Source organism: Plectropomus leopardus, chromosome 15 (assembly GCF_026936395.1).
Source record: "Plectropomus leopardus strain MGB_pleo_1.0 chromosome 15, ASM2693639v1, whole genome shotgun sequence".
NCBI lineage: Eukaryota > Metazoa > Chordata > Actinopteri > Perciformes > Serranidae > Plectropomus > Plectropomus leopardus.
Window position 1 is genome coordinate 2380612 of NC_142190.1, and position 12443 is coordinate 2393054.

The window sequence follows — 12443 nt, forward strand, 5'->3', positions numbered from 1 at the left end:
CCCCTCATAAATAGCAAACAGACCCTAAATTAAATTTAAATATTCATTTCTAGTTATGTTCTCAATGTATCATTTTTTCAAAATAATAAAATAAATACATATAAATATTTATAAAATAATTGATATAACTATTATATATATAGATTATTTTTTAAATTTATTTTGAACAAAATAAACTGACAACAAAGAAAGCAGAATGAAAAACAATGAAAAACATAAAGCAAAACAAATGGCCAAATACAAAGTGACTTGCTTCACACAGACACACACACACACACACACACACACACACATATATTTAGAGAGAGAGAGTGATAGATAGATAGACTGAAAGAAAAATAACTGATAATGAGTATTATTGGTTGTTTCAGAAAACATATTGTCTTGAAAGTTTGTGTCAAAGTCATGGAAAGTCATGGAAATTAATTCGTAAAAATGTGTACGAACCCTGATATTGATGAAGCTCCTTGTAAAGTTTTTTGGACAAAGAAAAACCAGCTCGTCCTTCTGTGTCTCTCGTCACAGCTGAGAGAGACGGACTCTCTGCCTCGTCCCGTGGTGCTGGTGGAGGCCGAGGACGCCGAGGAGCTGATGGGTTTAGTCAACAAGAACGAGGAGGCCAAAGTTCGCATTGAGATCAAGGGGGAGCAGCCGCCATGGGTGAGCACTGAAACACACACACACACACACACACACACACACACACACACACACACACACACACACACACACACACACACACACGTCTCTCATGTTGGTGTGAAATAAATCAGGATGTATTGATCTCTGATGAGTGTGATTGGACGCCTCACAGTCATTTAAAGGGACGTTAGAGAATTTTTTAAAAAAACAAGGAAAAACTTTATTCCTTATCATCATAGTTGCATCATTAAAATTATTTTACATGGATAAGTTTTTGATTGTTATTGTTTATTATAATTTTTAAAACAAAATTATAGGTCATTTCCTTGTTTTTTGTATTTTTACTTTGTTTTCTTTTTTTAAAAAACTATTTTTAGGTGGTTTTCATGTACTTTTTACTTATTTTTAGGTCATTTTAGGTCATTTTTCTGTCGTTGCTCATTGACATCCTCCCGTGTTTTTCACAGAAATCAAACTAACCTGCTGAGGTTTCATAGCTTGTGTGAGAAAACTGATGTCAGACCCGGTTTTAAAGGGTTAAGATATGGCAGTACTGTATATAAAATGGTCTAAATCTTTCCTTCGTGTGTTTTCTCTCAGCAACATTACGATGTGGGCATCCTGCTCACCATCGTCTTAGCTATTCTGACCATCGTCCTCATCTTCGCTTTCCGCTACAAGTGCAAGTCCAACAGGACGTGGGTGAGTGAACGACTTCGCTGTAAAACAGACACGAGTGTGAGCTCGAGATTCTCCAAAGGTGTCTCTGACTCTGTCCTCCCGTGCGTGCAGGACTCTGTCCACCAGCAGACCATGCGGGCCATCAGCCGACTGGAGACCAAAACCTACAGCTCGCAGGGCTGCTCGGGCTCCCAGCGGCACCGCGCGGCGTGGGGGTCGGCCAGCAGCTCCAACTCCAGCCCCGTCTGCGCCATCTGTCTGGAGGACTTCCAGGACGGGCAGGTGAGACGAGACAGAGAGGGCGAGGGACACACCGCGTCTGTAGATGTAGCTGTCTTTGTCTCATATCTGCGTCTGTGTCCCTCCAGCATCTGAGGATCATCTCGTGCGCTCACGAGTTCCACAAAGACTGCGTGGACCCGTGGCTGCTGCAGCACCGCACCTGTCCGCTGTGCATGCACAACATCATGGGTGAGAGACATCGAGGGCTCGGGGCCCGCTCTAATGAGGGGCCACTTTCACAAAAGGGAAGGACGCCAGGGGCCAGGGGGCTTCCATTTAAGAACTTGTCTTGAATTTTAGAATATTTTTAGGATTTTTGGATATTTCTTGGAATTTTGAGATATTTCTCAAATTTTAAGATCTTTTCAGGATTTATTTAAGGACTTTAAGGATTTTAAGATTTTTTTTTTTTTTAAATTATTTTTTTGGCATATTAGCCTTTATTAGACAGGACAGAAGATTGATGCATGAAAGGGGGAGAGAGAGGCGATAACATGCAGCAAAAGGCCGTGAGCTGGAATTGAACCCGCGGCCGCTGCAGCGAGGACATTGCCTTCACTTATGAAGCACTGAGCCACCCAACGCCCCAATTTTAAGATATTTTTAGGATTGATTTTAGGACATTTTTTTTTGATTTTTTGACTTTTTAGAATTGCTTGATATTTCTATGATTTTAGGAAATGTATTAAATATATTATATTTAATATATTTATTAGGATTTTAGGACATTTCTCAGATTTTAGAGCATTTTAAGATTTCAAGATGTTTCTAGATTTTAGGACATTAGGGTCTCAGCTGTGTCCTCTGTCGGGGTGTGGGGGATCCTCCACTGGCACTTTTTTTGATAAACTAGCTCTATTTTGATGCTGTTTTATGCTCTCTGACACTTTATGGAGACTAAAAGTACAGAAACAATTCTGAGCGTGAATCACTGTATTTTTATTGTGAATTAGGACCCTGATGGCGGCCAGATTTGGTCCACGGGCCGTAAGTTGAGCGTTAACTTTGTGCTGTTTGTCCTGACCGTCCTCCTCAGGGACGGAGCGGCAGCCTCAGAGGAGCAGACTCCAGCAGAGTCCGGAGCAGAGCCAGAGCTTCCTGCACCCGCAGCCTTACAGCAGCCCACGCAACCACCCGTTCCCCCAGCACGCCGTCCCTTTCGCCATGCGGCCCCACTACCCCCGCGCGCCCTCCGGACCCTACCCCTCTCTGGGCCACTACACCGGCTCCTCTCCGGTGGACGCCCAAACGCTGCGTTTCCTCACCAGCAGGCCCCTGACCTCCGGCTGCGGGTACCACCTCCCCGCAGAGGGCCCCGGGAGGCCCCACAGGATCGGAGGTAACTGCAGGACTTCCTCCCACCACTACACGCCCCGCCGCTCCTGCCACAACTACCGCTCGTCCTGCCCGGCTCAGCGCAGCGCATCCAGCTCCAGGCTGCACCACGCTGCCTCCGCCACGCCGCAGCCCCGCGGAGCGCCCGCCCACAGCCGCCAGGACGACGGCAGCTGCTCGGGCGGCAGCTACCACACGGAGCGCAGCGGGTACTTGGCCGACGGGCCGGCGAGCGACTCCAGCTCGGGGCCCTGCCACGGCTCCTCCAGCGACTCGGTGCTCAACTGCACTGACGTGTCCCTGCAGGGCGTCTACGGCAGCTGGTCCACCTTCCGCAGCTCTCTGAGCAGTGACTACGACCCGTTCGGTTGTTACGGGCCGGGTCCCGGGCGGGCCCCTCGCAGGAACAGCCTGGAGGCGGGGGCCCAGGCCCGGCCCCGGTCTCTGGACTCTGTGGTGAACAGAGCGGGCTGCCCCGAGGAGCAGCCGCAGACTGTGTTCAGCCACATCCACTACCACCGCCACAGACACCACCACTACGAGGAGGGCGAGCACAGCCAGGGCCCCAGTCAGGGCCCCAGCCAGGGCCCCAGTCAGGGCCCCAGCCAGGGCCCCAGCCAGGGCCCGAGCCAGGGCCCCAGCCAGGGCCCCAGCCAGGGCCCGAGCCAGGGCCCCAGCCAGGGCCTGAGCCGCGGCTCCGACGAGGAGCAGGGGGCCGCCGCCGCTGCACCTGCTGCTCTGGACAAAGACTCACCTGTCTGCCCTCCTCAGCACAGCCCCTGCCAGTGCCCTAAGTTGGACCCCACAGACCGGCCCAGTCCCGGGGCGGAGTGTCAGGACCACGACCCCGGGAGCCCGCCAGGACCCGCCGTCCTCATGTCCCCGATCCCCTTACAGCTTCAGCCACACTGCTGCCACCAGGGACACACACACGCGCCCGCTCCTCTCGGGCGACACGGTGGCTGCGTGCTGGACGGCCCCTCCGTCCGCTTCCATCAGAGTCTGGATCTGCAGGACGACCGCAGCTTCCACATCCACTACAGTCAGGGGCCCGGCTTCTGCTGCCCCCCTCCTGAGCTGCACCCCGCCCTGCTGCCCGTCCCCCTCATCCTGGACTCTGGGGGGATGGAGGAGTGGCCCTGCTATGCCGGGGCCCACGTTGTGTGGCAGAAGCGGGTGCAGCAGGCGCGCTCGGAGCCTCAGCTCTTGGGGCCGGGGGCCTCTATGGACAGGCCGCCCTGCAGGTTCCACCACGGCCCCGCTGCCGAGCGCAACACGGACATTTGTTTGTACTGCCAAACATTACATCACAATCAGGGTGGGTGTCTCCCGTTTTTGTTTTTAACCCGTTGAAACCCGAGCAAAGTGATGAAATCGCTTTCAAAAACACGAGAGGACGGCAGAGAGCAACTTCACCACAAAACAGCCAAAATGACCAAAAACTTAATAAAAAGTTACAAGAAAATCACCTTAAAATTAGTACGCCAAAGAAGAAACTAAAAATGATAAAAACAAACAAACAAGAAAATAGCTTGAAAAAGTGCTACAAATGTAAATATAATTAAGATTAAAGGTGATTATAATATATATATATATATATATATATATATATATATATATATATATATATATATATATATATATATATATATATATGTATTATAGCAATGATGAAGAAAATACTAAAAAAAAAACTAACTGAAAAAAAGACAATAATAAAAAATAAATAAATATATGATAATAATAAAACAACTAGCTAAATTAATTAATTATGTTAATTAATAAGCTAGAATAACAGTACCCATTAAAACTTATGAAACACCAGAGGCAGGATAAAACCAACAGATAAAAGATGGAAATAAATAAATATAATATTGATCATAGATTAAATGAATAAATAAATAAATACAATACTCTAAAAATGTAAATAAATAAAAATAAAATCAATAGATAAATAAAAGGATAACATAACTGATAATAGATAAAAATGTTACTAACTAAATTTTAAAATAAACTAAATTTTATAAGTAAATAGTCAATAAATAAACAGGTAAAATTCAATTAAAAGCCAAACTAAAAAGGAAGGCCTTGAGCCCGGAAATAATCATCCTATCTGATTTGCTTTTTTTTTTTTTTTTTTTTTGCATAAATATATTTCCATTGTTTATTGTGAAGGTGACTGTGGCTGTCTTGTGTCTGCAGGATCAGAAGAGGAGTCCGGTGTGTGAGAACCTGTTGCATCCCCGTTATCACGCTGCTACACAGGAGCCAGAACGGACGAGCCTCTCACCGGCCGCCGCTCTCACGTCTTCCGCATAATTCCGCCAGCATCGCCTACCCGCCGGGTCGGTTTCCCCAGCGTCCCCCGCCCCGCCGGGAGCTGCTGGGGAAACGACTCCTGCGCCACAAAGGAGGAAAAGTGTTTTTCCGCGTTTCTCCGTAAGTTTTAGGAAGAATCGTCATCAACGACGTCGCAAGTTCCCATGATCCTTAGTGACAACCAACGAATGATCTTTGCTTTGAGCCTCAAACCGCAAACTCACACTCTGATCGCATAAATCTAGAAAACGACTGCCTTGATAAAAGTAAGTAAATATAACCGTGAATTTAAAGTTTATTTTATACATAATTGTTAAATTTAGACAAGGCAAGCTTTATTTGTAATGCACATTTCATACAACAGGGCATTTCAAAGTGCTTTACAGAGCAGTAAAATATGAAAATATATAATAAAGGAGACAGATTTACAGAAGAGGAGTAAAGATATGAAACATAAAATTAATTACTTAATCATGTAAAAATCATTAAAAAATAGCAAAAGTGCAGACAAGAGGTGCAAAGATTCAAAATAATATTGAAAGTTATTTCAGTTAAGTTAATCCAGTTAAGTTCACTTAAATTTGAGTTGTATTTACTTAATTGTGTGAAGTTGTTGCGACTTAAAAATGATGAGTTGAAATAACTTGTTCTTTGTGAGTTAAAGCAAATTAACTTTTCAAGTAAACCAAGTCAGTCAGACTTAACTGAACAGTTTTATGTATTTTGCAAGTTGGCTGAAGCTTGATTGAGTATTAATATTATATAATATTCCTATATAATGTCCTATATAATTGCATTAAAAAATTAAGTAAATATAACTATTAGTCTTAATTTATCTTTATATGTAATTATTAAGTTTACTTAAAAATCAGTTATGTTTACTGAAGTTGTTGAAACTTTAAAATGACAAGTTTGATCAAATTGGTCTTTCTAGGTTTTTGCAACTTCAGTAAACTGAGTTTATTCTGTTTTTATCACTGAATTCTGGATTTCTTTAAAAAACATGGAAAGAAGGTGATGGACAAAAGAAGAAATGCCCCAAAAGAAAATGATCTGAAAATTAGTGGGAAAAATTATATAAAATGAATGAATGAATAAATAAATAAATAGAAAAAAAGGTTACCTGAAAAAAATTGCTTAAAATGCTAATATTTTACGATATTATTTAACATAATTTTAAATATGTAATTATTATGATTATGATGTAATTATGCTCATTATAAGTATAGTTTTTCCCTAACTGAAAAAACAAGTTGCTCATTGCCTTTTTCCACATTTTTAAAAGAAATATATTTCCTCGGGTTCAAATGTTGAAATACTTGAGAGCGGCGTCTGAAAGCAGCAGTTTAGAAAGAACAAGGTGACTCATTTCAAAAAATTAAGTAAATACAGATCAATTTTAAGTAAACTTAACAATTATATATGAAGTAAACATAAAATAAGACAAATATTAATATTTACATTTTCAAGGCAGTCGGTTTTTTTTAGATTATTTTAAAGTGAGATCGCAAAGATCGAGTTGTGGGATTTTGCGGTGCACGAAGTGAGAGTCGGTCTCTGCGCTGTTCGCTCGGTCGCAGATCGACTTGATGTTTTTTTGAGGTACTATACTTCGCGTGATCTTCCTTCGCTGAGTTCGCTCTCAGCTCCGAGAAGCTTTTCTCTCCAGCCTACCTCAGCTCAGATTTCTTAACATGCCTCACACACACGGGGGGTCTTTAAAGGTACTGCTGTAGTGATTATTTTTTATTTGATTTTTTATTTTTGGTCACAACCATGTAGCTCCCATAAACTCAAAAGTCATCGTGTTGGCGGTGCGACCTGCCCAAACGGAGAGGAAACGTTGATGCTCGGCGCCTCAGACGGCGAGCGTTCGCTGAGGTCGCTGAGTCGTGCGTGGGCCTTGTTTTCATTATTTCAATGATGGCAGCTCTTTTCAACATGTTTGTGTTTTGGATCATTTTCTTTTATTTTGTAGTCTGTAATTTTATTTTTTTTACTTTTCAAAATGAACCGGTTTGACTGAATTATGTCGTCGTCATTACAAGCTAATACCTTGTTCTTGTCATTTCTCTTGCCAGCGGTTACTTCACGTGTTTGACCTCAGTGCTGTTAAAAAAAAACAAAACGATTAGTACAGAGCGACTTTAACCCTTTGAAACCCGAGCACAGGTGTTGGAGTTCTTTCAGAAACATGGGGAGAAAACAGTAAGCAACTGAACAACATGGCCCAAAAAATAGCAAGAAATTTGTAAAATAAATTACAAGAAAATTACCTGAAAATAAGCAAAAAAATTTTTTTTAGAAAAGAAAGAAAATTCAGAAACAAACCAAAGAAAATGACCTGAAAAGAACTGCATGATTTTTTTTAAATATTTTTTTCTAAAATAATTTTAAACAAAAAATTAAAATTCTTATTGTTTAATCATGATTAAAGTTTTTTGAATAATAATTTTATGATTATTTTAAAACCAGATCATTTTCTTTGTCATCTTTTACTTATTTCGTGCAATTTGTGGGACAATTCTTGCCAAGTTGTGCCAAGCTTTTTCCTCCAATAGATTTGCTCAGGTCTTGTGTAAGGCGTCACAAGGCAGCACAAGAAAACTGATATTAAACCAGGTTTTAAAGGGTTAAAGGAAGACTTCACCTCCCTAAATGTTCATTTGTATATCAATTAATTGCCCCATGTTATGTTTGTTTTTCTCATTTGCCTCCACGGTGACCAGAGAAGCCAAAAAGAGGGAATTGTTTGGTGATTTTTTCTTTATATTTAAATTTTTTAATTTTGTGGTTTAAAAAATGCTTTTTTTTGTGGATTAGAAAACTCACAGGCCCACCAACATGAAAATGAAATGAAATGACAAAAAACAAAACTGTGAAAACAGAATTATTCGTTGGATTTCCAAATGTCTGACGGTCTTTGAACGCATCATGGCACAAACGCCATGTGCGTGTCCCCTGAGTCACTCAGGGAGGCTCAAGGAAAATATCTTTAGCTGTAGGGAGGGTAAAAAAAAGTTATATTCAAGAATTAAGCATAAGATGAAGTGAAATGAAATACAAATGATCATTTTGGGGGGTCAAATGTCCTTTAAAGCCTAAATCATCACGATGTGTTATTATCCTCTAAAAGGAAACATCCTTCCGTTGTCTTCCAGTAACTAAAGCTCGAGAGAAACGGTCTACATCGCAGCCATAGAGAAGAGAAAGAGACTATTTAATAATATAACTGGAGTAAAGCCATGCTAGGTCGACCCTAAAGTCCCAAAAACCAGCCGAGTCTGTGTCAGCGCTTCATAGAGAGCTCGGTGTGATGACTTCAGACTGTTAAAGGACAGAGACTGAGACGTCTCAGGAACAATCAAACACTGGAAAAGACGGGAAGATTTCATCTAAAGACACCTGAATTGATCTGTTGTCGTGGTGAACGTGCCAATCCAAGCTTTGACAACTTCAAAGGGGGCAGTTCACCCCAAAATCCAAATGACACGTGTTCATGTTTTCTTACCTGTAAAGCCACAAACACCCACAAATGTCCTACAATCCTAGAAATGTCCTAAAATCCTAGAAATGTCCTGAAATCCTAGAAATGTCCTGAAATCCTAGAAATGTCCTCAAATCCTAAAATTGTCCTAAAATCCTAAAATGTCCCGAATTCCCTGAAATGTCTTAAAATCTTGGCAATGTCCTTAAATCCCAGAAATGTCCTAAAATCCTAAAAATGTCCTGAATTCCCAGAAATGTCTTAAAATCTTAGCAATGTCCTAAAATCCTAGAAATGTGCTAAAATCTGAAATGTCCTAAAATGTCTTAAAATCTGAGAAACTTCCTAAAATCCAAGAAGCATCTTAAAATCGTAGAATCATTTGAAAATTTTAGAAATGTCCATAAATCTTATGCACCAAAATCCTAGAAATGTCCTATAATTCGAGATACTTCCTAAATCCAAGAAACATCCTTAAATCCTAGAAGCATCTTAAAATCCTACAAACGTCCCTAAATTTTAGAAATGCGCTAAAAATCAGGAAATGTCCTAAAAATCCTAAAAATATGAAAAAAATCCTAAAAACGTCCCTAAATTTTTTGAAATATGCTAAAAATCTAGAAATGTCCTGAAAATCCTAAAAATATGAAAAAATCCTAAAAACGTCCCGAAATTTTAGAAACATGCTAAATGTTTGGAAATGTCCTGAAGTCAAAGAAATATCCAAGTGTCCAAAAATCATTGAAATGTCCTGAAATCATTAAAATGTCTTGAAATCCGAGAAACATGTTAAAACCCTGGAAATGTCCCAAAATTTTAGAAATCTGGAGATGTCCTGAAAATCCTAGAAATGTCCTAAAATCCTAGAAATGTCCTGAAATCGGGCCCCTGGCCTCCTGTAATTTTGCAAAAGTGGCCTTGAGCACAGAAAGCTGAGTGTCGCTGCCTTTAACGTGAAAATGTGAACGGACTTCAGCGGACTAACAGCTCGTTTTTGGGTTTTGTAATGTAACCAGTAGCACTTAAAAAGCCTAAAATGTGCCTTATTCATTCAAACTGCTCAGAAATGACACTAAGCTCTTACACTTTTCCAACCAAAGAGGCAAAATCTTGAACACAGTGAACTTCTAGTACAAGTTGTGCCTTTTTTCTTTTTTTTTTTTTTTTTACTGTTTTAACCCTTTCCTTAAATCTCAGAATTTAATGTGCTTTCAGTAACGAGAGAGACAACAGGCCAGAAATCATTTTAGACTCAATATTTTTGGACAATCATGCAGAAATGTTCCTAATAATACCTCACTCTGAATGTCGACGTCCTCCAGATAAAGTTTCAGGGTTTCCTTGTCTGTTATCGTCTCCGAGGCTTTGGTGGAAATGACTGAATCACAAGCAGCACTTTGGCTCGAGCTGATTTTATAATAATTATAATAAAACGACATAAAAATCATAGTATTAATTTAAAACAAGCCCAAAACAATCAGCACGTGAAAAACAGCATCTGCTGCAGAAAATCTGATTTCAACCCTGTTCAAGATCTTTCTCTTTGTGTTGTTTTTAGGTTTTTTGTTTGTTTTTTTGCAAGAATAATGAGCTGAAACTTTTCTATGGGTAAAAAAAAAAATCCCTCCAGAACTTTAAGGGATGTGTCAGTATATTTTGGATACTTTGTGTACAAAAAGAGAACAACAACAAAAAAAAAAATTTAAAAAAAGAAATGAAATAGTGTTGTATTTTATATATAATAGAACATTTCAATATAGTGACATGTCACTAATATATTTATTTACTAATATATTTATCCATTTTGTCCAGGTTTGAAAGAGTGGTTTCTGTATAGACTGAATGTTTCTATATGGGAACTGACCAGTGCCATCACAGATCTGTATCCACCTGCCTTCATTCCAATTATATGCAAATAAATTATTTTGAAATAAAACTTCTGTGCTCAGTAATCTTGTTTTTTTTCTGCAGGAGATTACAGAGAAACTCCCACAGCCTCAGGTTATTAAAGGTTCGCCCAAAAATTACACAGAATGGTTTCAAATCAGATACTGACAGCCAGAAAAGATTACTCCGAGCATTCGTGGGGAATGAGATAAACTTGATGAAAAACCGTGGAAAATCTCTTTTTACTGCAGCAAAAATCAAAAGTGACTAATAAATAAAAATAAAACAAAATATGACAAAAAGAAAAACAAATAAAATAGAGCGTCCTCTTAAAACCTCTAAAAACTCATTCAATAAAATGCATCTTAATAAGGGGTTTTGTTGTTATTGTTTTTGTTTGTTTAATGTTTAGATTAATTTGCCTATTTTCACATTGTTATCATTGTCTCATTCCTTTGTTAATAACAATAATAATTATTATTATTATCATTTTAAATTACAAGAAGGAACTACATATATATATATATATATATATATATATATATATATATATATATATATATATATATATATATATATATATATATATATATATATATATATATATATATATATATATAATATAATATAATGTAGATTTAAATTAATAAAGTAATATATATATGTAATTTATTTATGGGTTTTTATCCCGTGCAATAATATTTATATATTTTTTATTTTTTTATTTTATTATATTTTTTGCTGAGAATAATATATTTTTATTTTATTAGTTTGATTCAAGTTTTTAATTTTTGTATGGTTGCAACTTTTAATGGTGGAGACATTACTCTTATGGCTCTTATGTGGCAGCATTTATTTCCTCATCAGTTACTTCCTTTTATTTTCTTTAAAATGTGTTGAATAATATCATAAATTATAGATTAAGGTTTTCTTCGTCACATAATCACAGTAATGCACGTTTCCAATGCAAAGTCATCAACTTCTACACAAAATATGAGCCATAAATTTATACAATACTGAAAATAATATCTAAACATTTTATTGTTTCATTCCCCCTGATTGTCTCTGTATATTAGGAAGTTATATGATTATTTTCTACCATTTTCATCTTTTACTGAGTGTTTAACATGAAAAAGACTACAAAAGACTACAACTCCCTTCAGACCACTTTCAGGAAGTGACATGATTTTTTGGAGGGAACTCAGAGGAGTAAACAAAGGTGAGCACAAACTTTCCCTCGTGTCTTTTTCTCCATATTTCATGTTAATGTGTTTGTAACTCTGATAAAGTTTAACGCTGTTTGGCCAAATAATGAAGAAAGTTTGTCAGACCGAAAAAATATAAAAACATATTTGATAAAGTTGTTAAAGTTGTGCTCCGCTGTTGAATCTGAGTCACTCAGATTTTAATATTCCTGAATTTTTTGTTTTTCTGTTGAAACCAAATATTGAAAAAAAGACGTGTGTTTTCTCGTTGTTTGCTTGAAAGAAAACAAAAACAAAATAACTGAATTCAACTTTGACGTTACACTTTTACGCACAGTATGGAGCAGCCGGAAAGTGAAACAAGTATCCATGGTAACGAAAGCAGCACACACCCAAAAAAAGTGACAGAGGCTGGCGGCGCGTGTTGTGTGTCTCGTTAAAAGGACAGTTGTGTGTTTTTGAAGTGTCTGTGTGAGACACTGATGGACAGTCTGTACAGCTGCTGGACGGCGCGCTCCCGGTCTGCAGAAGCACGCGGGGCGCGCACCCCACAGGGGTTGATGTCAAAACGTGTTTCAGCCACTTAAAAAAAAAAGACTCCCAAA

General features: G+C 39.1%; 2 protein-coding genes across 3 annotated transcripts in view; both read left to right on the forward strand.

Moving 5' to 3' along the window:
- rnf43 (ring finger protein 43) overlaps nt 1-10682 on the forward strand; it is a 115740-nt gene extending 105058 nt beyond the window's left edge. The window contains exons 4-9 of one of the 2 annotated variants that reach the window (XM_088088156.1): nt 526-660; nt 1243-1344; nt 1435-1605; nt 1692-1794; nt 2642-4258; nt 5143-10682. In XM_088088156.1, the coding sequence (XP_087944282.1) occupies nt 526-660; nt 1243-1344; nt 1435-1605; nt 1692-1794; nt 2642-4258; nt 5143-5168 (2154 nt within the window). In that variant the 3' untranslated portion in view covers nt 5169-10682. Of the gene's footprint in view, nt 1-525; nt 661-1242; nt 1345-1434; nt 1606-1691; nt 1795-2641; nt 4567-5142 lie in introns of those variants that run through there. The other variant, XM_088088155.1, reaches the window with a different exon arrangement.
- A 1151-nt stretch (nt 10683-11833) lies between these two features.
- Nucleotides 11834-12443, forward strand: part of mtmr4 (myotubularin related protein 4) — an 84951-nt gene continuing 84341 nt past the window's right edge. Inside the window, exon 1 of the mRNA XM_088088307.1 lies at nt 11834-11852. The gene's annotated coding sequence lies outside the window, so the exon portion shown is untranslated. The remainder of the gene's footprint in view (nt 11853-12443) is intronic.